This window comes from Manis pentadactyla, chromosome 9, assembly GCF_030020395.1.
Source record: "Manis pentadactyla isolate mManPen7 chromosome 9, mManPen7.hap1, whole genome shotgun sequence".
Lineage (NCBI taxonomy): Eukaryota > Metazoa > Chordata > Mammalia > Pholidota > Manidae > Manis > Manis pentadactyla.
Window position 1 is genome coordinate 47,958,909 of NC_080027.1, and position 27,937 is coordinate 47,986,845.

The window sequence follows — 27,937 nt, forward strand, 5'->3', positions numbered from 1 at the left end:
TGCCTATCATGATATCTGGCATTTTGTAGGTGCTGGGCTTCCTCACCCACTTCTTCACTTAGGCATCTCTAAAATCTAAAGACACATATTGTTCCTTTCTATTAAATGCCAACATTATTGTGCCCTGAAATCTGTCATATTTCTGTGTTTACTGGGTAAAACTGGTGACTGAAACACTTCTTATATGTGGGGCACATTCCCTGCATTGCTTTTGAGAACATGCTCATTTAGTAGAAGTATAGATGCCAAAAGAAGATGATTCCATGAAGCTGAGGACAGGATCTTCTAATGATTAAGAGTATAAGCTCCTGAATCACATCTCCTGACTATAATCCAAGCTCAGCTACTCAGTAGCTTTGTGATCTGAGTAAAGTAGTTTAACCTCCCAAACTTCTGTTTCCTCTTCCATAAAGTGGAATTAGTAATCCTCCCTATTTCCTGGGTTGTTCTGAGGAGGGAATGAGATAATGTACACAGAGTTCAGCATATGTGTCCACATAATGTACACACATGTCCAGCATAGCATCGTGCTGGACACATAGTAATAGCTAGCTTTTATTGGTTACCTACTAATTGTATTGTTAAGCATGTTGGAAATGGAAATGTAGCCCTAGATACATTATTTACATACTGCAGAAAGTCATGCAGACCAAAAGTTTATCTGTGTGAAGTATTAGTTGAATAAACTCTGCCTTTTCAATGTTCAGAGAAAAGCAACTGAATTTTCTCCAGGTTTAGAGTTGTTTTACCAATGATTCAAGATGTGTGGTTGGACGTGAATATACATTAAGGTTTTGGGGGCAGAATTTAGTACACTCTGAGAAGGCTTAAAGTGGTAGATACAACTCCAAGTTTAAAAAAAAAAAAAAAAAGGAGGGAGGGTTATTAAGTCATACTACTTCATACAACTTGAAGAGTCCAAGGCTTAAAAAGTCAAATATCATTAGATACAGATGACCTCACAATGTCATTAGATATCAACCTTAGTGTATCACTTGGTTTGTTTCAGCCTTATTCTCAAGAAGACTCTCCCTATGTGGTGACAAAGGTGGCCATCAGCAGCTCAGGATCCCACCAGCCCAGCAACCCCTGCAGAGAGAGAGATTCCCTTTCTCAAAGATTCCAGCAAAAACTCTGGGGTCACATCTCATTGGGCTAGTTTGGTCATGTGCTTGGTTCTGGACTAGCCCCCATAGAGAGCAAGTGCCCACGTGTGGGTGTGAGTGAGAGTCAGTCCCTCTGTGGAAGAATACAGAGTTAGTATACAGGCTGAGGCGCCCAGTTCCTTGCTAGGGAAGATGGGATGCAAGGGGAGCTTCCATTTCTGGGCCAAGTATAACTAAAGCCGTCATTTTACGGTTTATTTTTTTCTTTTCTGAAGGATTACCCTTCACCCTGAATTTTTTGTTTTTGTTTTCCATTAGGTTTTTCATGCATGAGGCAACATAGACTCTGAGCTGCTGGCCTCAGTCCTACCAGATAACAGCCCTACCCAGTTGCTAGTACAAACATTAGGTTTCCATATGGAGGAATTTTTTTAGGTTGTTCAAACCTGTGATAATCAGTGAACAGCCACATGACCTGAAAAAAATGTCTTATTCTTGTAATTGAGCATAATCTTTGCTGGTGTGCCTAGAACCTCTACCACTGTTTGTAACTCTGGAACTCCAAAGGCTTAATGCCATGGAGGATGCTGCTTAAGCTGTACGATGGTTGCGGGCATGCAGATGTTTATTTAGCTAGCTTAGGCCACCGGGGGTTGTGTGCATGAACAAGGGAAGGCTGCTTCCCATCCTGCTGATTCTAGCTCCCCTCCTACCTCTTTAATTCCTCCTCCTCCAGCTTCTCAGTCCTCATAAGTAGCTCTAGGGACCCACCTGTTAAATAACTAAAGCACCAAAATACTTTGAGACTCCTCAGAAGAAAAATCACAAACAAACTGAATGTAGACAGTCTTCCCATTTAGCACCTCCTGTGATGGCCAAGTCCATGGGTAGCAGAGACAGCACTAGGTTGTGAATCCTGGTGGCTGAGGCCAACTGGGCAGGGATTGCCTACCCTTGTCAGGCATCTGAACTAAGCCAGCAAGAGGTTCACAGCCCAGGGACACACAGAGCAAAGGCCAAGTCAGAGCCCAGTTTCTGTCCTGGGACTGCAGATGAGAACTCAGAGGGCCCGTGTGGTCCCAGCCCACTGCCGAGAATCCCATTGGGATTCAGGAACAGCAACAGTGGAGCTGGTCAAGGTCTGTGGCCCAGGGCACTTACTCAGGCCCACAAGGGTTACCTTGATTTCTCAACCCAACCCTCTGATCTTGGTGGGGAAATCATTAGACGACCCTGGGGGAAGGCAACCTGGGGCTATCCACAGGCTTAGCGTAGGTGAGCCAGCTCTCCAGGGCAGTGGCTTGGAGCCCAGGGGCCTGCTTATGACTGATGACTACACTGTGGCCTTCCCAGCCCCAAGCTGCCACCAGCCCCTCAGTTTACCTTCTGCATTGGAGAGGGGCATTTACAAAAGGTAGGGGTAGGAGCTTTTCCTCTTCTAGTCGATGTTGTCACTGTTGGGGATGGAAGACCTCACTCTAGCATGCCTGGGCAGTCCAGTGGTGCCCAGGGGCAGAGCTCTCAGTACTGGATGCCAGTGCGAAGTATGCCAGTACAGGTGAGCAGGAAGGGGTGGAACCGTGCACTTGTTCATGCCACCCCCACAGGCTCTGTCCTGTCCTGCTGGCCCCATCTCCTTCAGTCTGGACCCCTGCTCCAGGCTGCTCAGTCTTTCCCAGCTGCTTCCTGCCCTGAGTGTCATACCATTGGCCCTGTTACCCAGGCCTGTGACCCCTTTTCTCCCTAACTCCCACACCCAGGCAAGGGGGCTAGAATGTGCTGACTTGACATCACTTAAACTCATCCCATCCATTCCTCTAATCCAGGCTGAATGTGCCCCTCCACGCCACCGAAGCCCTGTAGTTTTCTCCGGGGAAGCACTTAGACCCTGGTGTGATCGCTGTGTGTGTGTCTCTCGCCACTCACCTGTGAGCAGCGTTGATACTGTGGCCTGGGTCTCTGCAGAGTGGCACTAAAGCCCATGGAGTAAAGGAAAGCCCAGCAGAGCTGCTAGTGACAGGATTCAGAAGGGAGTAGCTCCAGATTCCAGGGCTTACAGTTAATTTTCAAAGTGACCATAAAGCTACAGAAGAGTCGTGTTTGGCACAGGAGGTGAAGGAGTCTGGTTTGGAATGGGATATAAGGGCAAGTTCAAGGCTGGGGACGTACTGGAACGCGCGAGTGAGGTGCGCGCAGTATGCAACCTGTGCGCAGGGTCGGCTTGTTTGGGGCACTTGGCACATGTGGCATGGGCAGGTGTCCATGCACACACCATTCTGTGCTGTTGCCAGACTCTGCCTCAGGTGCTGACATGCAGGGATGGCCCCCGGCATGGCACAGAGCTGCTGCTGGGGGCTTGTTCAAGCTGTGAGGCAGGCCCACAAATGGGGCAGGCTTCAGGAAGAATGCCACGTCTTTTGGTTCCTGTGAAGAAAGCGGGTGGTCATGATAGTGACCGCTGGGTGCCACGTGCAGCTGACCCTCCGCATGCTTCCTTCCTGCTGTGCTGCTCTCAGGGAGCTCCGTGTCTGAGAGCCGACCAACCCTGAGGGCTTTCTCTCCTTTCTCTTCCTTCCTGCAGTCGGTTCTGAATGTGATCAGTGAGCTGCAGGAGCAGATGTGTAGGCTGCAGCTGGACATCCACAGGCAGATTCAAGAGCGCCTCGTACGCAGTAGGGGGCACCCTGAGGAGGTGGCGGCCCGCGGTGGTGCAGCCGAGCCCCAGGCCTGCAGCCAGGACTGTGCCTGTTGGGAGGGGTCACCTGTAGGAACCACACTTAAGTATCAGAGCATGCGTGTGTGGGGCATCCCACTGGCGGGAGGGGCCGGGTTTCTCCTAACCCAGCAGAGTGTGGTGGCTTAGCATGGGTCTCCTGTTCCCTCGGCACAGAGCCTGGAACTCACTCACTCCCCTCAGGACACGAGCTGAGCTTGTGACCCTCACCAACCAGGGTCTGAGCAGGTGAGGCCAACCCGTGGACAGGTGGCAGCAAGCATGCCCCTCGGGGCTGTGAACGGGTGTGTCGGGTCCCTGAGGGACGGGGCATTTGTGCCAAAGGAAGCCTCAGGATTCCCCTTCCCAAGTACGATCCAGATGCTGATCTTCCTCCTGGACTGGAAGATTAAATGGAGTTTCATCTCACATGTTTTGTTTGTTTGTTGTTTAAGGGAAAAAAAGGCATGATGAAAATCCTTTCAAGTTTATTTTTAAAGAGGTTTATCCCCAGTGAGAAAACTAGGGCACAAGTTCCCATTTGCTGTGACAGTGACATCATCCTCTGAGTTTACATTATTTATTCCCCCCGTAATCACATTAGAGGGGTTTCATGACCTCGGGGTGCTGTGGGGTGTGTCTGACTGGGGTTCTAGACTTGGCTTTTCGCACTGGTGTGGTGGCTCTGAGGCCTGGTGATGGCAGCCGCACAGAGGTGAGCCTGTGCCTCCAAGGCCCACTGTCGAGGGAGACCTGGAAACCTCAGAGAAGGGCAAGGTCATAGTTGCCATGAGCACTGCAGAGGGTCGGCCTTGGTCAGGGGCAAGTTCCCAGTTCTATCCATCTGTACTCAGCTGTGGAACAAGGTGAAGATCTCTGCCCAAACCTAGGCAGGAGGAGAAGACCTTGAGGAAGATTTCCTCCCATGGTAAAGAGTAGGGGGGAAAATGAGAGTCAGCATGTAGGTGTGGATTTGGATGGGGAAGCCCTGAGTGGGGGCTGGGGCATGGCCCTGTGTGGAGTAGCATACCCAGAAGGGCTTTGGGAAGAAGTTATATTGGCACTAGTGTTTATGGCCCGCGGTCAGCAACGAACAGCTGAGGAGGAGGAGGATGTGCCAGAGAGGTCACAGAAGCCTGCAGGCCATTGTGCTTGGTGTCCCCACAGTGGCAGCCCCTCAGGAAATCACCTGCACACTGTGATCCTGCCGTCCGCAGGCCTGGTGCCCTCTTGGGCAGGGCTAGAAACATTCTCAGAAAATGACCCTGGATCAGCTGCAAGTCACAACAGGCCTTAAGGTCTAATGCTGCAGGTCATGGATGCAATAACCTTAGCTTGGAAGACATTTCTTGAAAAGGGCATCAACAGATGCTCACCTCAGCTATAAGAAAATCTTAACTAAATGACCCTACAAAATTCAAGTGCAACTTTCTGGTGGAGTGTCTCAGAGAGCAAAGAGCTCCAGGCCAGTTCAATGCTGATTTAAATTTCATGCATTCATTAATCAAGAAATATTGCATACCTACTATGTGCCAGAGGTTAGCAAGACAGACCTGGAGTTAGCAAAATTCCTCATGGAGTTGACAGTATAGGAGGAGAACTAGCCATTAGCAGTCATACCAGTAAATGTTAATTGCAAATAATGTAAGAAATTTTATAGGATGTCATGAGAAAGTATGGGAGGTCAGAGAGCTTTGCTCAGGGATGCCTGAAGGATGGGTAGGAATTATCCTGGCAGACAGCATGAGACAGGGAATGGCATGTGTGAAGGCCCAAGAGGAACTGAGAAGTGTATCCAGTGTGATAACTGGAGCATAACTGGGGAGAGAGGCAGGTCAGGCTGTGTTGGTCGTGGGTAAAGTTTATGAGCTATGAGGAGCAGGGAATGCCAGGATTGGGTCTGTGTTTTAACCGTATTGTTCCCCTGGATGCTGTGGAGGTCAGTGGACTCAAGGTGACAGAGGAACAACCAGTGAAGAGACTGTCCAGTCTGTGAACACTAACTGCTAGGCCAGAGTAGGGGTGGTAAAGTTGGAGAGAAATGAGAGATTCAAGTTATTTCCTTGGAGATAGAATTAACAAGGCTTGGGGATGAGTCACATGTATGGGGGAGGAGAAGGAGATGCCGGGGATGGAGCCCAGGTTTGTGATACAGGCGATGAGGTGGATGGATATGCCATTTACTGGGACAGTGTTGTCTAAGAGGGGGAGTTAGGTGTCCCACTTGGGCCCCGACAGTCGTGAGGCCCTGCGTGCCATCCACATAGAGATATTAAGTAGGAAGTTTGTTATGTGAGTCTGGACTTCAGGAAGTATGGAAGTAATCACCTTATGTCAGTTTTCCTGATGAGAACCAGTCAGCAGGACTAATTGTCTATTAAGGGAACCTTGTTTTGTGACAAAGGTGCTTAATGGTGTCATCTTCACTGAAGGGGTCATTTTAGAAAGCAGTATGTAGAAGTTAAAATGGGCTTGAATTCCAGCTCCACCATGGGCAAGTTGTTTAACTACCACTTCTCCACTCAGCAACCTTCAGTGGCTCCCTACTGTCCAAAAAATGGTATCAGAGCTTCTTATATTTACCTAAAAGCCTTTACAGTAGGATCCACTTTATCTTCCCAGCCTTGTCTCCCACTGTGTGCCACCCATCCTCTGTTGCAGCCCAACAGCCTGTCTCCCTTTACCTGCTCCCTGCATGCCTTCTCCTTCCCTCCTTCCTTTCTCCAAATCAACCCCCTTCTCTGAACTGGACTCCCAGACTGGCCCTACATTTGGTGCTCAGTATTTGTTGCTCCCTGTTTTATTTCTGACCTGCTGGCTGTCACTTCCTCTGTGAAGCCTTTTCGAATCACAGACTCCCCTCTCCAGTTCCTTGACCCCAGCATGGAGAGGGGCTCCCGATTAGTCTGCTTCCTGCTCCATTGCCTGTAAGAAGCTGCTTTGCTTCTGCATCTCTGTTCCTCTCACTCCCAGGCCCTACCTGTCCCATGTGCATGATTTGGGCACACCCTGCAGAGGATGTGGATGTCAGAAATGGACAGGCAGGATAGGTTCCAAAACTAAGCAGAACTTAAACTCTCTTTCTTATGTCTGAGACTCCCCTAGCCTTTGTTTTTGAAGTGCTGCACAGCCTCTTCTGAAACAGGACTGTGCCTAAAGATTCGAGCTGCAGCTGTAGCATGATGCAGTTGCTCCTGCCCCAGCATCCTCTCTGCATGAGCTTAACCAGGGCTGGAGATCCAGCGAACCTCCTGCTCTGTACCCATCACACCTTTGTCTTTCTACCTCATCCTTCCAGGAGTTACTGCAAGAGCTCAGGCACCTCAAAATCAAGGTGGAAGAGCTGGAAAATGAACGGAATCAGTATGAGTGGAAGTTGAAGGCCACTAAGGTAAGAGGAACCTCCGGTGCTTTATGGGGAGGTGTGTGCCCAAGCTTGGCATTTGCAGTAGCCTAAGCTCGGGAAATGCGAAGTGACCCTACCGTGCTCACACACCACAGGGCACAGACTGCACAGGCAGACTGCTTTGATCCAGGAAGGTCATGGGGAGAGCCCAAGAGGTGATGAGCTGCTGAATTAACTGAGCCTCCTTCCTCTCGCTGTGTCTCGTAGCACCAGCAGGCTGACACTGGCCAGGACGGGGCTCTGAGAGTGACAAGTCCTAAGGCAGATGGCCACCAACCTTGTCTTGGCTGTGTAGTTGCAAATTTAGCAGTCCCTGTAATAATCAGTTTTTTTTTAAATAAGCATGCTTCATTTTTAGCAATTTAAAAATTATATATACTTGGAATTTTTTTTAACCAAATTATGTTTCTTTTGAACTGGGAGCTTGCTATATATTTAAAGGGTACCAAGTCCTTTAAACAGGACTCTCTTCCTGTTTCTTCCCTCCCTCTCTGCTGCTGCTTCAGTTTCCTCTAGTAGCTGAAATGGACTCAGCCCACAATTTTATTGTTTGGGCTAGGACATTGTATTTAAAAATGTCCAAGTAGCTGTCACTTTAATGGGAGGGAAGTTCTAAGAATCCGGAAGCAACATTCCTGCTGAGGGAGCCCCGCACACCTGCCTTCCCGCTGAGGTCTCTGTGGAGGCACCCAGGGGTATTACTGGATGGCTGCTCTGGGCATTTGCATTTTTAATTCTTACTAGAGCTCTAAAAAAGTACTTTTATTAGTGTTTTCTTCATTTCTAGTTTGTACTTTCAGCTCTACTTTTTCTGTAAGTTATCTTGCAATTATAAACACAGAATACAGAGAATCTTTAAACCATAAAAAATTAAAGGAATAAAAGTCACTCATACACCACCCAGGAGCTGCCACTATTAATATTCCCTTCCAGACATTTCTCTTATTTAGGGGTCAGTGTCCTTGTCTCTCTCTCTTTCTCTTCATTTCTGGTGTTGATAGTTGATACACAATTTCAAATCATGCTGTAGAAGTCTTAACATGATGCTGATGTCTATATAATATTATTTTGTATAAATAATGAGGAAATTCAGGCACAGAGCAGTAAAGTAACTTTCCCAAGACCTGACACCAACCCCAGGCAACCTGTTTTTCCCTTTGTGGCCCCTGGTTTGCACTGTGCTTCGGAGTCCCGGGTTCTGGGAGCGCGGTTTTGCTCAAATGGCTCTGAGCTTTCCACCACAGTGCTCCACTCAAACGAGTCCTATCTTGGTGAAACCTTTGAAGTCGTACATACCATCTCCTATTATAAAACCAAAGAGTTCTTTTCTTTTTAAATCACCTAGGCTCTTTGCCTTAGCTTGTAGAACTTTGAGATACTAAGGGTTATTTAATAACTCCCAGGCGTGAAGCACCTCCTACATGCCAGAATGTATCAAGCCCTTTGCACACATTTTCTCATTTGATCCATAAAATAACCTCATGAGGTCTATGGTTTTATTATCCTCACTTTTGTAGTAAGTAAACTGAGGCCTCTTTAGAGTGGCCAAAGTGAGATTCAGATCTGGATCTGTTTCATACCAAAGCTCATGCTCTTTCTCCTGTATCACCAATTCCCTGCATAAAAATCTGCACTGTTTCTGAAAGCTCTTCAGTTTTCCATGTCGTTTCTCAGTCCCTAAACCAATTCACCTCCCAGTGCAGCGCAGTGGGGGTGGTCCCCGGGTTTACTGAGGCCCAGCACATGGCAGAGAGCCAGAGCATCCTTTCCTGCCTGGTGCCAGTCTGCGCATCTCTGCTCACCTCTGCCCCACAGCTCTGGCCTGGATGGCCATGGCAGCAGCATGCTTTGCCTTCACGGTCAGGTAGTGGGCCCCTGGTCTGTTGTAGACTTCCCAGCTGTGGGCACAGGTACCCTTCTAAGCATAACAGACTACCTGCCATTTCAGGCCTAGTCTGTGGAAATTGGCACCTGGGAGGTGGGTCCCAACCACTTGTGTATCAGGTTTTAAGTAGATGACCTCACCCAGAGGCAGGCCCCAGAAAGAACAGAGCTCATGGTGCCAGGTACTGGGCTCTGCCCCACTAGGCCCACATCACTCTGGGGCCTATAGACAAATATCAGGCATCTAGATTCCTGACCGAGACCAGATCTCACCTGTCCGCAAAGAAAGGAAGAGACAGGTGTGGAAGGTACAAGAAAGGTTAAGAGAATATCTTCTAAGAATAGTCTGGCCCTTTAGAAATGAGAGTCATTTGGAGTACAGGTCCTGAGGCTAGGGTTTTCAGAAGCCACTCATGCCATTAATTCTAAGCCCAGGGGCATGGAGGCCCTAAGTGCGCTGTGAAAAGCTGCTGCATGGCTGCAGGTCTCAGCAAGCAGTTTGGCAGCTACACTGGCTCCCTAACCTCCATGGGCGGAAACCACAGAGCAGAGGGCAGTGCTCTGTAGGGAACTCTGGAATAAGGAAACCCCACCCCTTGCCACCTGTTTTCTTCACATGGTCCCCTCATTTGGGATACATTAGGGAAGGTTTATTCAGAAGTCCTCGAGGTGGGGTCTCTGAATGGCCCCATGAGAGTGACCCTCATCTGTGCTGTTAGCTCAGAAGCAGACGGGCTGGGGTGGGTGGAGCCCCAGCTTTGGAGCAGGTGGGCTTTACTTGCTGGCTGGTCACTGAACGGCTGTGCAACGTGGACACTGAATCCTGCACCACTCCTGTTTTCTCCCCAGGGACACGCAGGGGTGTTTCTTCCTCCCATGGTTTCCTGTGAGGGTTGAGTAAGGTTTGATGCCAGGAAGCAGCGAGCACGGGCTGCTGCAGAGTGGGCGCTCAGTCAGTGTCCTCAACCGGAGCACAAGGCCCGTTTGGCAAAGGAGCTGCCACCAGGGCCAGGGCTTCTCTGGTCACTCAGAGCTGTTCAGAGGTTAACTCAGGCCTCTGTGGTAAAGGACAGTCCATTCCATAACCTTGAGGACTGACGGGGGCCCATGACTGGACCCCCACAAGGGGAGAGGGGTGGCCATAGTGGGGGCCTTTGCAGTGTACTCCATTAACTGGCCCAGGGGTCAGTCCTTGCCCCCTTTCTCACTCTGGGTGGATGCTCAGAGAACTAGCTGGTTATCCATAAGGAAAGGGACAGGACGTGAGGGGCAGCAATAGCAGCATTTATTGAGTACTGACTATTTATTAAGCATTAGGCTGAATTGTTCATAACCATTATCTTATTGAATCCTCACCACAGCCCCATAAAGTAAATGCTATTTTCCCCATTTTATAGATGAGTCAAGATGCAGAAAGGTTAACTCACTAGCCCAAGGTCACCCAACTTGGAAATGAGGAAAACCCAAGTTTGTTTGCCTCAAAAGCTAATGTGCCTTTTGGGATGGGAACCGCCGAGTGGAGCTGCCCATGCATGGATGTATGAATGTGTGTATGCAGTTGGATTGCTGTGGTTACATACTCTATTTGCAAAAGTGTATCTGCTAAGCACACTTGAATGCTTGTATGTATGTACATGTGGGTGAGCATGCATATGTGCCTGGAAGTTGGGTGGGGACAGTGACTGTGCTCAAACAGTAGGAGAGTGTTGGAAGGAAGGAACTCTTGTCTTACTCTTTGTCTACCAGTAGTGATTTGATTTCCACTGTATTTCGTGTGGGGCAGAAAGAGGAAAGATGGATGCACTTGTGACAATGGTGTACATACATGCTGTTCCATGAATATCTTGGGAGAAGGAAGACCAGGTCCAGAAAGCCTTCCAGGTGCACACAATTCCAGCTCCTCAGGCCTCAGTGGTGATTGAGCCATGGAGGGCAGGGGAGGGAAAGAGCCTGGTCAGTATAGAGCAAGAGAAGGAGCAGATGGGCAGCCAGAGCTGTGGACAGGGCCAGATGGTCAGGAAGAATGAGTTCATTCAGCAGAGCTCCACCTTGTGGGGAGGGCAGTAAGCACCTCTAACTGCTCACCTTTTCACTGCGTTCTAACTGTTCCTAACTTCCTACGGTCCTGGGGCCATTGGCCTGGGCTATGGAGGCACTTAACCAGGGTTTGGAAGTTGACCTCTGAGCTGGTAGGGATCCTCTGTTGCTCTTCCAGGCTGAGGTAGCCCAGCTACAAGAACAGGTGGCCCTGAAGGATGCAGAAATTGAGCGTCTGCACAGCCAGCTCTCCCGGACTGCAGCGCTCCACAGTGACCATGCAGAGAAAGGTAACCGGCTTGCCTGTGACAAAATGAAGTTGCCCCTGGGCCCTTTCTTGTAAGTGGGCATGCATGTCTGAGTATGTGTATGCCTGTGTGAGTAGGCGTGTGAATGTTTTCGGATGTGTGTGAACATGTCTGAGTGTGTGCATGAGCTTTGTTGTGAAATCATTGCCATGAACCCCTCCCCTGTCCAGAAGACTCAGCTCTGAAGGCTTTTCTCAGATGCAGTCTGATCATTGAAGCTCTGTGCAGCCACCTCTGGAGCTTTTACTCTTTCACTTGATTGAAAGGACTTGTTTGGGGACCATCACCAAAGGGGAGGCTTCAGCAGTTCATTCAGTCTTTTCATGGGTGCCTGCCTGATACTCACACAAGGCCCTGCGGTGACGAAAATAAATCATTTTTTTCTCCTCCTGTAGATCTCCAATGTTACCTCTCAGAAAGATATTTCCTGGCCACCCTACCTCAAGTAGGTGTGCCCCCACCTCCCTATTTTTCTCTAACTCAGCATTCTTTTTGTCTCCATCATAGAACTTATAACCTATCAGGGTTGTGTTTTGGAAGATCTCATTTTATATACTGCCACCCTCTAGGCAAAGACTGTCTCTTTCTTGTTTAAGACCATAACCACAGCCCATGGTAGGCTTCTAGGAAATATTTACTCAATAAGTGAAAGGATGGTGAATGGTCCCTGATGAGATTAAGTCTTGCTGATTAAAAATGGAGGGTAAATTCCCAAATACTCTTATTAACACATATTTAATATAGCTACTTGCCTTAAATACAAAATGATCATACACCTTCCAGCTTCTCTTAACCACCAGGCTGCAGAGCGACGCAGAAGAGACTGTATCCCTGTGGATTGGCCCCACTACCAAGTCTCATCTGGGCTTTAGCACTGCTTAGCTTGAGCCCCTGGCTGGGGTGAGAAAGTCATGCAGCCACGAAACAATGGCTTCAGCTGGAGAAGGACATTTGCGACCAATACGTTCATCCCTCTCCCAGCCTTTCTCGGTGTCTTCCCAAGCTATTGAGGGTGTCACCTGTCTGTCAAGGCCTAATGTGGAGGCTGGGTCCCCCTAAGAGACCGTAGACTATCTGTGATGCTAAATTGGGACAGAGAGCTCCCTGTGCCACAGCTTCCAAGTCAGCAGCCTTCCGCTCCACCCTGTGCTTCTCCACAGACCAAGCCTTCTAAGCCCTAACCTGCTCCATCACTAGGTACCTCCTGGAGCTGGTCCTTTTGCCCTCTGCTGCTCAGGTTGGGTCCTGCCCCAAGCAGCAGCATTCACCTGTCTTCATACGGAGCTCACCACCCTCCTTTTACAAACCGGGCTGCACAGCAGATCTGAGCCACCAGGAGCCTAAGCTAATGAGCAAGCACACTGCACTTTCTTCTGAAAATGAATCCCTACAGCTGATTATACAGAGTCCATAAATCCATTCTTCTTATTGCTGGAAATGGGATACTTGCTATATTTTGTTCCCTTGTCTCCTGTACTTTTGTTACATAGGCATCCCTATTCCCTCCGCAGTACTCAGTTTGGAAATGGGTGTAGACTCTTGTTTGGAAAATCCAACTATGTGCCAATTCCTAGACCTCTAAATATTTCGCAGAATGGCCTCCAGCTCCTTTAGGCATTGGGTTTTGACCTGACTCGCCAGACCAGTTTGGGAAGAAATCAAGAGTCCCAGTCGGGTCCAAAAGAGAGAAGGCCATGGGCTGTCCACCATGGACTGACACAGATCCTTCAGCCCATAGGGAAATTCTATAGGTTTATGATGAAATGAGAGGTTGTTTTCCTTAACTGTAGTTTGTGTTAATATATTTATGGATGCATCTGAACATTTGTCTGTCAATTATGACTAAACCATTTTAAATCAAGCCAAGTACACAACTCTTATATAATCTTTTCTAGTCTCCATTTGGCTGTAGACGTTTTTCTTCTTCTTCTTTTAAATTTTCCTCTGCTACAATCCATTGGTCTGTGAGATTTTCTCCAAAACTAGTTAGTAGCCCAGGTATATGCCTACTCAAATAATAAAGGCCAAATGTCCATACTCTTAGAGATGTTAGTTGTGATTTTGAGGTTCCTCTGTGTCACCTTTTAGTAAATAGCATTTTTATTTTTCCCACAAATGTCTTTAAAGAGAAGATAAAATAGTAGGTTCAAGAAATATTTAATGAGACTGACTCTGTGCCAGACACCATCATGAGCTCTTTAAAGAAGTAAAGGAGCCATGTGTAATTTACTTACACAGAAAGTCTTAGCATCTTAGCATGTGGGGAAAGCTGTCTGCATTTATGTAAGTAATTCTTTCTACACCTATTCTAGATGAAGAAATTCAGCATCTGAAAATGGGGATGGAAACCTTGCTTGTTGCCAATGAAGATAAGGTGAGACAGTTGTTGGGCAGCTCTGTCCTTTCCCTGCTGACACCTCTGGCACGTTTGGTCCCTACTGCCCTCTGATCTCTGATATTCTGGACAGGGCCATGTGCAGCAGACCATTGAGCCAGAGATGTGTCAGGAGGATGGTTCTTCCTGCTGGAGACTCAGTCTCAGCCACCTGTTTTTGGCTTTGATGCCTCGGAACTTTGCCTTAATGAAATCTCCCAAAGGCAGATTAAAGCTATCCCTGTTCATGCTGGTATGGAGAAAAAAAAACTCCACCATGGTTACTACCAATGTGGTAACTACTGCTTAGATTCCTAACAAAACATGAGAACAGTCCGCCAATCTCGCATGTGTATGATGGTGACAGACCCAGCATAGAGACACTGGGCAGCATGCAGTGTTGTTTACCCTGCCTCCTTATAATCTTCACATCTAATTCCTGCATAATCATAAAATAGCTCCCTCTCTAACTGTAGAGCTCTGGCCCGCACAAACATCAGCTTGGATCTGCATCTTACAGATAAGAAACTGAGACTCAAAGTGTGTAAGCAGTTTTGCCCCAGGTCAGGTAACAGTAGAGAGTAGAGCGAGGGTTCACATCCAGGTTTGTCTAACTCCAAAATCCATGTGACCTAAGTCACTAGGCCTTTGCTTGAAAGAAATGATCTGCTCTAGGAATTCTTTCTGTTGTTTGCAAAATCTCAGACTCCTAAGGAATAAGTAAAGATGTTGGGATAAATACAACAGTGTTATTTTAGTCTGTGTGTGTCGTACGTAGCTCCAGAGGACAACACTCAAACAAGGAGGCAGATTGCACTGGCTGCCTCGGGAGGGTAGGGAGACAGTGAGCTTCCTTCTGGAAATGGTAAGTCCTGCAAAGCTTATATCCAGCAGGGACTGGGTTATGGATAGAGACTGGATTCAGAGCAATAGAGGCAAGAGTGCTTGTAGCTGCCATTCAGTCAGACCACTGAGAACCCAGGCTCTATGGGACGGGCCTGGACACTGTACTTCCCATTGAAGTGTTCCATAGGGTCCACACAGTGTCTCTTCTCACTGTGCCCAGAACATAGCCTGGACCCCAAAGTAAAATCACCAGAGGTACCAGTGGTGGCATTTACATATCAGTCTGCTCTTGCACTGTGATAGGACCGTCGGATAGAGGAGCTCACAGGGCTGTTAAACCAGTACCGAAGGGTGAAGGAGATCGTGATGGCAACTCAAGGTAAGAGCAAGGGAGAGCCTATCATTTTCTTGCAGAGATATTCCATCTACTGTGTTAAATTGAGGGGCAGTTCTGCCAGAAGGTTCTTCATCTTCATTTGGAGAAGATCCTCTGTGAGAGAGTGGAGCTGGTTAGACTGTCCTGGATGGTGGGAAATGGGCAGCTATTGATTTCCAGGAACTTTGTCAAATGGCAGACAACTCAAAATTCGAAGGACTAAACACATCACTGAGAAAATGAAGCCTTCAACTTGAGCCCTTGGGAATCCCCACCCTTGGAAGATCTCCTATGCATTTTTCCAGGATACCCCTTAGAGATGAGAAATCAGTTCAGTACCCTCATTGGGGATTAGAGCTTGTCCACCACCTAGAGAATCTAAACAACCCCCCAGCAGATCCCAGGGCACTTGGGGAGCCTTCTCTGAGTCTCGGGTGCCTGGGTTCCCACAGGAAGCCACAGGCTGGAGATGGATGGCTGTGTTTCATATTTGGTGCCCAGACTGCACCATGCAGGCAGCATTGGTGTTCTTAAGAGTAGAGTGGGATGTATGCCGGGCTGCTTACCTGCCTTGTTCATGCCATTGACCTGGGCCCCCATCACAGATCCTGGGAGAACAGCTGGTTCACAGGAGAGGGCTGCTTTGAGGGTATTCTGGAACTTTTCACTGTGGCTGGGCTTCTGCCTCATCCTGGATGAAGCTGACCCCAGCCTGGACTGCAGGTGGTTGCTGCCTAGGCCTTCTCCTGGCCATGCACGCACAACATGGCCCTGTTTTCTCTAACCCTTTGCAATCTTGGGTCAAGTCAGGGCCTGTCTGTGGCCAAGGAGTGAGAAGGCTGGGGAAGAATACTAGGGCATGTCTTCTCTGTCCCGCATGCAAGCTATGACCTTGAGGCGCCCCCATGGCAGCCCTTGCTCAGATGCCCAAAGAATCATCAGAATCTCACTCTGAATGTCCCTTTATATATTTCTTAGTCTTTCTTGAGGAAGGAGAAACAATGCTAGGACTTTGTGGTACAATTACAGGTTTTCTGAGCACATCAAATGGTAGTGATCATCCCTTCACATTGATGCACCCAGGGCCTTCAGACAGAACTCTCTCAATCAATGAGGAAGAACTGGAGGGAAGTTTCAGAAAGTGGAACACTGCAAACAAAGGCCCTGAAGAATTATTTACACCAGAGGTACTGTGTTTATGTCCACGATGTGGGGTTTCAGCAGGCCCTGGGAGCTTACACTGAGCTAGGGAGAAGATCTAGTCAGGTACCTGTCAGGTATAAATCTTGACAGGTGAGAAATTGGTGGAGTCAGAGGCCTTGGGGAGAGCGCTGAGGGCAGAAGCCCAGGCCTGCATTCCAGGTGGGACGGGCAGCATGATGGATACCGGAAGGATGGGAATGTTCTTTTTTCATCCAGTTCCTTGTTTCTTTTTGTCTTTTCTCTCCGGAATGTAAGCATAGACCAAAGGTGGTGGTTATTTACAATTGTTTCTCCAGGGTCTGCCAGAATGCCTGATGCCCAGTAGAACTCAACAAATATTTGTGGAATGACGAATGTACCTTGCTCATTTAGAGGGATAACTGCATCTTTGAAGTGATCTATTCCTTTTTCAGACATCCCCTCCAGCCCCTGTAACCAACCTACAGATTTTATTTCTCTTCTCTTTTGCTTGTTTAAAACCTGGTCCTATTATAGAAATCTCTTTGGATTTAGGCTAGATATGAAAAGCAAACTCATAGATAGAAATCTCAAGTGGAGAAGGGGCTTCAGCCCAGGATCTAAAAGATTCATGAAGCTTCAGAGTGGTCAGACTGAAAAAGATCTTAGCTGTCCAGCTCAACCCTTTTAATTAAGAGAGAAGCAGAAGTGTCACCAAGTGTTAGCAAGACAGAGTAAGCATTCCAGATTGCTGACGATAATAAAATAGCAAGCACTGATACTTAGTACTTCTGTGTGGTCACTGTGATGAGCACTGTACATGGCTCACCTTGTTTACTCCTCATGACGCTCCATCAGGATCCTTATTTTATTGTGATGAAGCTGAGACTCAGAGAGGGTAAGTACTTTGCTCTAAGTCACATAACAAATAGATAGCAGATCCTGGAATTAAACCCACAGTTTCTCTGACCAGAAAGTCTAGGTTTTTAACAACTGTATTATAATGCCAGGGTTTGTCCTACAGTTGACCAAAAGCGTACTTACTGGGCTCCAGAGAAAAGTGGTGGTCTTTGTAGTTAGTGTAATACTGAAGACATCAAACTCTGTCTTTTAACACCACCATTAGCTCATGCTCCCTCCATCTGTAATGCTCTTGCCTTTCTTGCCTTCTTACTTGGCACATGCTCATTTCTCAAGATTCAGCTCACGTGGTCTCCCCTCTGAAGCTTTCCTAACTTTGCCACCAATGAGAAGGATCCCCTTCCTCCCCTGAATCCCCATTGTTATAGGTGTTGGTACTGTAGGACATGTAGATTGATCTCTTATTCCAGTTAACTAGCACAGGGCCTAGCAGGTGGTAGATATTGCTCGTGTTTGTTGAGTGACTATCAATTGCAGTGTTGCCCATTGTGAGCAACAGAAATCCACTCTGGCTAACCGAAGCCAAAAAGGAATGTTTTTGAAAGGGTATGACTTGGAGGAGGAGCTGAAGTCCAAGCTCAGGAAGGGCAGGAGCAGAGAGACCCTCAGGGATTCAGGTCCCAGGCCTCTCTGTGGCTAGGGTGTGGAATTAGGTCCAGGAGGGCAAGGTGAGTTGGCCCAGGTGGTTCCATATGCCTACCTCCGTATGGCATCTTGAAAGAGCAGGCACCTCTCCTGACCTAGCACCATGGCTGTGCCCAGGTGCAGAAATGTAACTCCCCAAGAGGAACAGCACAAAGAAGGGAAAAGGATGGTGGGTGGTCTCCATGTAATAACTGTCCTTTATGGAAGGCTTTTGTTTCTGGTGCAGATGCCTCCAAGATGTGGCTCTCCCACAGCGGGCCCACCTCCACTACCCCAGAAATCACTGGAAACCAGGTAGGAGGCCTGAGCATTTCCCTGGAGTCCTCTCAGGGCTCCTGACATGGCGGGGGCTGGCCATGTGTGGTGAGCACAGTCACCGCGTCCTGGGTACACCTGCCTTTCCACGGTCAGAGCAGCACTCCAGGCCCCAGCATGGCCATAATGGGGCCCAAACCACGGAGCACTGAGGAACTACCTCCCCTGGCCACAGAGAGGCTTTGCTTCCCACAGAATGAGGGTCACGGTCACTGAGAAAAGACCTGGCCAGGGGTTGGAGCTCCAGCAGATAGGTGGCACCTTCCTCAGCATATCCTGAGTTGCTCTTCGGAGCTGAGAGCATCCTGTGATGTGTGTCTGTCATTTCCATCAGCCCCTCTGGAAAGTCCTTCCTGCTCTCCAGATGAATCTAGCTCTGGGACAATCTAGACTCTGTAAGAGGGCCATTTCTCCTATAGGGAAGTTGCTTTGGGGAAGCTTCCGGTGGCAGTGAGCTTATAATGGCCTGTGGGGTTACTTGGCTGCACCAGTCTGCTTCCTTCTAAAATGAATCTACTTCTAGTGCCTTATGTCAGCATTTTAAAAACACATTTCTGAAATAATGGATATATGGAGGCTTCACCACCAAGAAGAGGCTGTCTTTCAGTACAGGTGTCTGGGGAAGCCTGATGGAAACTTCCCCAGAGTGGTGCTGAGTCTCCAGACCTATAGTGCCTACACCTTCAGAGCCCCACTCCCCAGAGAGCCATTGTCCCCTTGAGCCTTTAGCCCTAGAGAAAAATGGCAGTGTCAGAAAGAGCAAAGAGTTTTACAGAATAAGAAATTTAGTTTATGACTACACTCAGAAGGAAGTCAGCACTAAGTCGCACTGACCAGACTCACAAGAGACTGATGTACAAACAGAAGCTGATTTGTTCACATAAACTGAAAAATAAATGTCACCGCCAAGGAGACTTGTCACAAGGTAAACCTTGTGACTACTGGTGGTGTTGCCTCTTTTCTATTCAACTGGTGCCCTGCTCTGTAAAATAGCCCCCAAGAAAGCAAATTCCTCTTAGCAGTCTAGTCAGGGCACACAGAGCAGCTCCAGCAGGGCTTTGGGGGTTCCTAGCAGGTTATGCTTTGGAGTTGGAGTTGGCTGATGTGTGAGGGTGGATTTTTCCTGACCTTGACCCTAAGCCCACTTAACAGACTACTGGTTAAACATTTTGAATGTCCTCTATAGCAGTGATACCACATACTTCTTCAGTAAGTTGCTTTGTGCCCTTCCTTTTGTGTTTCTCCAGGGCTCAGAAAAAACACTCCTGTAGTCTAGAAGACTTGAGAAGTGAATCTGTGGATAAGGTCAGCTCATCAGTCCATCCATAAAGATTACTGAGTTACTTCTTGGTGTCCAGCACAGTGCTGGGATGTATGGGTGAGGTCCTGGTTGCTGCCCTGTGGAGGCTTTTATAAAGTTGATGGGGAGGCAGAACTACATGAACATTTTGAGAAAAGCAGTCAGGTGTGGGCCAAGGTGTCTCAGAGGCAGGGTAAGGTAGCAGTGCAGTCTGGGGTTGATGGGAGATGCTGAGGTGGGCACAGGCAAGTTTTGGGGAGTGGAGGGCAGCAGGAGGTGAGAGTCAGATCAAGTCTGTGGAGATCTTGAACACCAGCCTTATATCCCTAGAGCACTTGGGAGCATCGCTGAGATTTCAAATAGGGAAGTAAAGTGGATGAAGGAGAGGATTCCCAGAGTGAGTTATGGGATGTTTTAGAAGAATTTAGCTAGAGATGTGGAGGGCTTTGTGGCCCCTTATTTGAGCGTAGCCCTTGACCATGTGGTGACCCTGTGCTGGAGGGGTGGGTCACAGGCTCTTGAACGAGGTCTGCCCTGATAAAGCACCTTCACTGAGTCCTGCTGCACACAGCCCCACCAGCAGGGCAGCTCTAGGGACGCAGTGGGAAACCATAAAGCTGGGGCTGGCAGGAGCCACGGGCCCCTCCAGTTCCCAGGTTATGTGCCTCTCACTCCCCCCGTCAGATGCTGGCAGCTGCCCAGGACATCTGTCCATGGGGTTGGACAGTGACCTGTGTTTCCTCCAAGGAGGTGATTCCTTTACATAAAGATGAAGGGAGGTGGGGCATTTCAGGTTGAAGCAGGCAGGGGGGCCTGAGTTGTCTGTGACTAACACAGGTCTCTTTCCTCCACATGACTGATTGGAATCCTTGCCATTGCACAGTGTGTCGATGGGAGCCAGCTCTCCCCATCTCCCTTGGGAGACCCCGAGGTAAAATACCTGAATGTCCCCATGACGTAATCACGGTTGCATTGTTTGCTAGAGTGTCCTTGTTAAGCAAGTTCGCTTTTGCAACTTTAAAATACGTGAACTCTGAGGAGTAAGAGGGCTAGCGGGAAGGCAGAGCCTCCCCTCCCTGTGTTTGTATAGTGTACCCCATGACGTGATGCAGCTTCACCTCCATCGTCTGCAGCAGACTGTTTATTATTATCTCCTCCATCCACGGACTCAGAGAAATTCCTCTTCAACAGGGCAGTGTGGATCTGATCGTGGGGAGGGGGACATAATGATATCAGCTCATAGTCCAAGGAGCATGACAGCTGCCATCCTTGGGCCGATGAGTCATGGTTAAGAACACAGGAGTACACTAGGTGCAGGTGCAAGAATCTTTCCTGCTATTGGTGTCTGGCCCTTTCTGTCTGTGACTGAGAGCTCATTACATTGTAAGACACCCCTGTGTTCTTTTCCAACTCTGTACATCTTCTGGGCTTCCCTAGAACCTGCATCCACTGATCCTGGCTCTCCTCAGAGCCCATGGAATCGGTCTCCCTGCTCCTGACAGCTCTAGCACTTAGGTCTGATCAGGCCCTCTCTGAGTTAAACATCCTCTTCTCACGTGCACAGATCACAAACCTTTAAGGTCCTAGTCAGTCTCTGTTGGATCAGTACTAGTTTCTCAGTGCGTCCTCTAATGTATGCCCTGGACCACACTTGAGTGTGATTATTCCAGGGGGGTTCTGACCTGCGCCTGCCTCAGTCAAGGAACTGCTCTCGTAGTTACTGCTGTCACCCCAGGCACCCAGCACATGGTATTTTTTGTGCCTCTGTTTATGTGCTGTCTTTGTGTGCTAGGCCTGAGGCAGAAATTGTTCCCTACTTAGGAACAATAAAACAGGTTCTGAGAGGCTAAAGAGAAAGAGCTTTGCCTCGTCTGATGCAAAGCGTGTACTCTTCCTGCCCTAGTGTGCTGCCTCTTTGTTCTAGGTTAGGGCAGCTGGGTAATCAGTGATACACTACTCCTTGGCTGGGATTGCTATTTCTCTGCAACCAGGATTATTCTTGAGGACGCAGAAGCAGGACAGGAGTGGAGCGTGTGTTTCCTCTGTGTCGTGTCCTGACTGCGCCTGCACGGAGGTCACTGTACAACCTTCCCCAGTGGTCAGTCCTGCCTTCCCAGCTTTTCTGCTTGGCTGAACAGAGCTGGCATCCTCTTCCATTGCCCTTGGTTCCTTTTATGTTCTTCCTTAAAGATCTAGGCTGCCTTTTGAAGTCCACGCCTGGGTTAATTACTGCCCTCTTTATAGCTCAGCTCCTCAGCAAGCTCTGAGGGAAGCCCACATCATGGATTGTCCCTGTCTCACCTTAGGGGTGCATGTGTGGTGACATAACCAGAAATCTGTTTTTGGAGCCCTTCCCCACTTCCCAAGATCCTGTATAATGTGGAATTTGGAGTCACGGCCTTCAGTTACCTAGACTTCCTGAGTGCTGCCTTTCCCTTAGTCACTGGTTCCTGGGTCTAACTGCACCAGAGTAATCTTGTTCAATATTATTAAATGCTTGTTAAAAATATAGACTCCTGGGATGCACTCCCAGAGGGGCTGGTTCCTGGGACCAGGCAGAACCTGGGAATTTATAGTTTGTACAAGTGTCCCAGGTGATGAAGCAGATGGTGCTTAGACTGGCATTCGGATATTGTTGGTCTTGACCACGTGTCTGACCAAGTCCAATCTCTGCCTCATGGGTCACCATGAACTTCATACTTGTGTGGCCTTCCCGTCTCAAGGCTCTGATGATTTCCACTTCAGCCAGTTCTTTTAAAATTCCTTGAGAATTTAGTCTACATTTCCCATGTCTCTCCTTCTGAGCTTATTTATAGGAGGATTGTATTCAATATTCAGTGAATGAATTGGATTTCAAACAATTTCTAAGACATACATTTATAAGCAAACTAAGTTCAGGAATTTATTGGACACTTGCTCTTAACTAAATGAAACCTCAGAAGATGTCTCACAGACTGAAATCTCCCATTACTTTTCTGACTTGTCAAGTTTAAAATCTGTGTTGTCTTTCATATTTTCTTCAGGGTCCACTCAAGTGATCCACAGTAGATCCCCTTGGTCAGGGAACATTGCTTCAGTTTCTCTTTTACTTTCACTCAACTGCATGCCATTGGGTTTACCTCAGGTTTGTGGGTTTAGAAGCCATTATATCCTTTTTGACCAAATAAGCACAATTCTTCTTCCTCGTTAAATCAACTTGTTTCTTTGAGACCCTTTCTATGACCAGGGCCCACTGCCCTGGGGCTGAACCTCATGCTAACTAGAATCCCCCAGTCCCAAAGGGCACTCTGTGTTGGCGTGTATCCCTCTGGTTTGCTCTCTGTTATCACCTCCCTGAAGGGTGTACATATCTTCTTGCTTTGTCTTAACCTGGCAGTTTTCAAAATAACTATTATAATACATAACTATAATTAATATGTGATATGATATTATAATTATCAGATAGCTTAATTCTGGTTTATACATTCAAAGCACTCAAAGACTAATTCACACTGTTTAAAACATCGACCCTCCCAGCATTAAGCCAAATGGCAAAGGCCCCTTTTGCAAGATGCCTCTGCTTCCTGCATAGTCAGTTGAAGTCAGCCTAGATTTGGCCTTGACTCTGTCCCTATCTCACTGTGGCCTTGGGCAAGTTTCTTCCTTTCTCAGAATTCTGGTCCCCTTTCCCAGCCTAGACTAAATGATCTTTGAAGGGTCTTTGAGTCAGCCTAAGTGAAGAGAGAAAACTAGGTTGCTCATGCATCCTAGAGTTCCTGACAGGGTTTGAATCTGGGACTAATGGCTGATTCAAAATCTCGATCTCTCTCTGTCTCTCTTTCCATCAGGATAGCCCTTTTCTGGCGGAGCACAAATACCCCACATTACCTGGGAAGCTTTCAGGAGCCACGCCTAATGGAGAGGCTGCCAAATCTACTCCTGCCTCCCAGCCTGACCCAGCAGGGAGCAGCCTTCTGAGGCTGAGTGAGTATCCAGGCCCCTCAGCTGGCAGCCCCTGGCGCAGTGGCCTCGGCCCACCCGGGCATTGCCTGGCACCGCTGTGTCCACCCCTGCAGCTCACAGCTGGAGAGCACTGGGAGCAGGTGGATGGGGCACTGGAGCTCCTTGGGGTGGTCCCGCATCCGGGGATGATGGCTGCCTCTCTGGGCATGCTGTTCACTTCTGTAAACCCTTTAGATGCCCAGAAAACCAGGGTTTGTGCCCACTCTTTCTTTCACCTGCAGTTACTCCACCTCCCATTTTCCCTCTTCTATTCCTCACCTTTTGGCCCCTGGCTGTCCTGCCCAACATTCCTTTTCTTCCCTTTTAGACCCCCCAGCCCTCCCTGCCCTGCACTCTTCCTCTTCTGTCATCTGATCTTCTGTCTCCTGTCTTTGCTGTCCTCTCTGCAGCCTCCCCATTACCAGTTAAATAATACTGTGTGCTCTAACAAGGGAGAGCATTTCCTTAGGGAAATGGAGTCAGCGGCCAGTGGGCAAGGATGTCAGTCCACAGGTATCCTTTCGGTGCTTAGGATCTGAACTCAGGGAGGTCTTCGCTGCTTTTCATACCAAATAGGCCGTCGTTCCTCAATAGCAGCAGATCAGTGGGGCCCAGGGGGAATGTTCTTGTCTCCTCAGAGCTCTCCCTACCCCGACTCCTCATCCCTGGCTCTTCCCTGAGCCAGCCTGTGCATGCGCCTGCCCTTGGCCAGTTCTGCCTTTGGCTGCAGGAACTCCAAATAAGCCCTTGAACAAGTGTGTCCTAGTGACACTTAGACAGTGGACATGCAGTGGCTGTGGACCACTAGTGTGCTCTGAGTGAGCGCTGGCAGCACACAAGAGCTGCATGTGGCCCCGTGTATTCAGCCCTGGCCACTCTCCCTCCCTCTCCCTCCGTGGTTTCCTTGGCCTGCCAGGAAGTGGCACCAGGAGCACGTGGTCCCCTCACATGAGGTCCCCTCTCACTGCGCTGACCCAGGCACCAAGCTCAGTCACTGTTCACCCCTTCCTTCCTCGTGGGATGATTTTTCTTTCTTGTTGAGTTTTTCTCTCTTGCTTGATGACTATTGTTTATTTCTTTGCTTCCCTATAACTCTGTTGGGCTGGACTTTGGCCTCTCTTACCTCTTCCTGTGGCTTCTCTGCTTCTTGGTTGGCTGGAGATCGTGGCCGGAGTGTCAGTGCCCCTGTGTTAGGTACGGTACCCTTCCAGGTGAGGTGGAGAGGGACATGCCTTTGTTTTCCCACCCTCACGCCCGCCCCTAACCCAACTCCTAGCCAAGTCACCCTCCTGCCTGCACTCCTGCATCTCCCTTGGGGAAAGGAGAGAAAAGCTCCTCATTGGAGTTATCCCAAGAGTACTTGGACCCAGACCCTTAGAATTTGAAGGCATTAGTTCACCCAGATTTGAGACCTTAAGATCACTAACTCCCCAGAGAGAGAAAGCCTGAGGGTGCCTGAGCCCCTGACTCGTCCCTGAGATCTTGGTGTAAAGCTCTGCCCTAGAGGTGGGCACACTCTTCCTGACTCCCACCAAAGGATGGCCCAGGCTTGGGGACAAGGTTTTGCAAAGGTCCTGTTCCTTCCTCTGATTCACACATCATTTCACTCTTTCAACCTCAGGAGACACAGAGAGTGGTTGGGATGACACTGCCATGGTCAATGAGCTCTCATCCACGTCATCGGGCACGGAGTCGGGCCCCCAGTCTCCCCTGACACCAGATGGTAAACGGAGCCCCAAAGGTATCAAGAAATTCTGGGGAAAGTAAGTTGCCAGCAATGATTATAATTATATTGCTTAGAGTCTGCATAAACTCTTGTTCAGTTAGATGTTGGAATAGCAATAAACACAAAGCCATCATGTTTAGAGAGATTTTGAGTTATTGTTGAGGGCCCAGAGAAGAACTATGAAAGGCACCGATTAAATATAGCTGCTTGGCCTTACATGTCATTCATTCATGGTGTCTGTCCATCCCATGGACCCTGAGCACATTCTCTGCATCTTATACCACATGTAATTTGGGAGAGACACATGATGAAACCAATTTCTTTCTTAGGGGTTAGTCTGTGTCTTAGTAAATCTTCGAAGATAGAAAGCTGAGTCCTTGCTGGAGTAATTGACCCTTTTGTGAAATGAGGCAGAAATGGGCCTCTTATCCACATCAGCCTTCACTTTGATCCCCACAAGGAGTGGCCCAAACCCCAGAGGCAGGATTAGGATTGGGGATCGGTCTGGCCAAGGAGCTGTCCTAGGTCATAATCCTGTCCTCTGGGAAGCAGTACCACCACGAGCCCCGGGTCTGGCTGGTGTCGCCCTGTGTAGGAGGGGGTGTGCTGACTACATGCTCCCAGACTGTGCCCTGACAGTCTCCATGGATTCCCTTCCACACAGAATCCGAAGAACTCAGTCAGGCAATTTCAACACTGATGCGCCAGGAATGGCAGAGTTTCGGCGAGGAGGGCTCCGAGCAACTGCAGGGCCTAGACTCTCCAGGACCAGAGACCCCAAGGGTCAGAAAAGGTAAGGCACCCTCTAGCCCATCTACAAAAACCTGTGTGAATTCTGGCCAGGCTGCAGTGGGAATGGGGGCTGGATGCCTCCGGAGGTGCTCCCAACCTTTCCCATTCGACACGAGTAACGTTGCTCAGGCTTCAGGGTGCCCCGGGGTCAAGGCAAGAGGCTTCCTCCAGCCAGAAGTGGCTTTCCTGAGGGCCTCAGTAGTGCACATCTACCATCCATTCTCCCCAGTGCCTCTGCACGCTCATGTCCCAGGTCATAATCCTGGAATGTGTGGCGCTGGAATCAAAGTGGGAACTTCTGCATGACTCCTCGTTCATGCCCAAATGAAAAAGCAGAGACGCTGCACTTTTCCTGAGATTGCCCTGGTGGACAGCCTCTGGTTGTTAGCTCCCCCACCCACCCCCCTTCCTTCAGTCTCCACCCCCCTTCCTTCAGTCTCCCTGTTCGGGGAAAGAGCATCTCCCTCAGAAGGAGTATCTGGCCAGGCAAACCTTTACCCCTGTGTTTTTGGGAAACCCCTTTCAGGATCCTCCTATCAGACAATCCCTATAATGCATTGTCTCCAGTGAATATCTCCCGAAGTCTGAGTTATTCAGCCAAGATCAGGTTTTGGGGGCCTTCCTCAGCATTGGATTTTGACATTTTAAACCTAACCAAATAGTGAGATGTGACATTCAGCTCTTTTAAATTTCATCCCCTTGAGACTGCCACACACCAGTGCCATTTGCAAGTAATTACTGAGTAAGATTTATACAACTCAAATTATCATTCTCAGAAACACTAAGGCATCATGTTGTTACAGACACGCACCCCAGCGCCACTCCCTGCCTTCCCCACCCTGCAACCCTCAGGTTTCTAAGCTTTGCCAGGTGCTCCTTCTATAAGACACAGGGCCTTCCCAGACCCATGTGTGTTTTGGTGGTGTTGCTGGACCTGTCCTCCAGCTGCCCTCCTAGAAACGTGAGGATGTGCGGACCTCCTGTGCTTGCTCCCTCAGGATCAAGGAGCTGGTATTTACTCTTCTTATCACAAATATAAATGCTCAGTGTTCGCTTTTTGAGAATCTAAGGACATGGTCCATGAAAGCAGAGACCAATTCAGGGCCAATAGAAAGTGAGCAAAGACAGCTTATCTATATAGTCCACAGGAGTATTCTAATTTACTTAGCAGTGTCCTAATTTAGACTTGAATGGTTTTGGTTTTTCAAGAGAAGAAAATATCTACAGTAAGCCTGAATGCTAATCTTTGTTCCAATTCTGGCTATTTCTTTCGGATTAATTCTTGAAGGGGAATCCGTGGTCAGGGTCTCAGAATTTTCCTAAGACCCTTAGGCCTTTTTCCTTAGCATAGGCCTTCATGGCTAGGGGCCCATTACATACTGCTAGTCATTTGGGTGTGGGGTAACCAAGGTCAGGAACTTCCTGTGTTGCAGCCACAGGGTCATTTTGTTAAATGTCTTTGTGCTTTCTTGACCATAGTAACGACAGCTAAAGCAGTGAGAATGAAGAAGTTCTGGTGCGGCGGTTATGTCGATCCTAACAGTGCTTGTGGGAACAACACTGAGCTTGTTGGAGGGGGGTAGATGGGCCTTTCTTCCTCTTCAGCAGAAACTTGATCGAGCTCTGTGCTAATGTCCTCCGGTATTTATGGTTTATAGCTCCTTAGGAACAGCATGATAAGAAGGTCACCAGTACTCCTCTAGGAAAAGTACTTTCTTACCGGAAGTCTCCACTCCCATTCCTTTTTCCAATGAAACAAATTTTAAAATATAATATTTGAGAATGATGTATTTTAGGAACCCTCAGGTTATAGAATGAATTTTATTGTCTTTTTTCTCCATATAAGGTTTTATTGATTTACATTCCAGTCTGCACTGCTGTGCAGAGCAGAGTGCCTGTTACACCCATATGTTGTCAGCATTACATATTGACAGTCTTCCTTTGTTTAAACTTCTCTAGTTGTAGAGGCCTTCAAAAAATCACATTTTTAGTGTTAGATTGCATGGTATTTCATTCTTTTTGAATGGGCACAGTTTTCACCCATTT

The 27,937-nt window shown here is 48.4% G+C and overlaps 1 protein-coding gene across 15 annotated transcripts in view; it reads left to right on the forward strand.

Moving 5' to 3' along the window:
• The window catches only part of LOC118914532 (liprin-beta-2), a 191,505-nt gene that overhangs the window by 141,200 nt on the left and 22,368 nt on the right, over nucleotides 1–27,937 (forward strand). For 7 of the 15 annotated variants that reach the window (XM_057507302.1, XM_057507298.1, XM_057507301.1 and 4 more), the window contains 13 exons: nucleotides 3,688–3,870; nucleotides 7,118–7,210; nucleotides 11,325–11,436; nucleotides 13,767–13,828; nucleotides 14,978–15,053; nucleotides 16,080–16,237; nucleotides 18,004–18,071; nucleotides 19,340–19,397; nucleotides 20,276–20,323; nucleotides 23,220–23,355; nucleotides 24,535–24,567; nucleotides 24,995–25,136; nucleotides 25,764–25,892. In XM_057507302.1, coding sequence (XP_057363285.1) covers nucleotides 3,688–3,870; nucleotides 7,118–7,210; nucleotides 11,325–11,436; nucleotides 13,767–13,828; nucleotides 14,978–15,053; nucleotides 16,080–16,237; nucleotides 18,004–18,071; nucleotides 19,340–19,397; nucleotides 20,276–20,323; nucleotides 23,220–23,355; nucleotides 24,535–24,567; nucleotides 24,995–25,136; nucleotides 25,764–25,892 — 1,298 coding nt within the window. The remainder of the gene's footprint in view (nucleotides 1–3,687; nucleotides 3,871–7,117; nucleotides 7,211–11,324; nucleotides 11,437–13,766; nucleotides 13,829–14,977; nucleotides 15,054–16,079; nucleotides 16,238–18,003; nucleotides 18,072–19,339; nucleotides 19,398–20,275; nucleotides 20,324–23,219; nucleotides 23,356–24,534; nucleotides 24,568–24,994; nucleotides 25,137–25,763; nucleotides 25,893–27,937) is intronic. The other 8 variants (XM_057507306.1, XM_057507308.1, XM_057507307.1 and 5 more) reach the window with 6 other exon arrangements.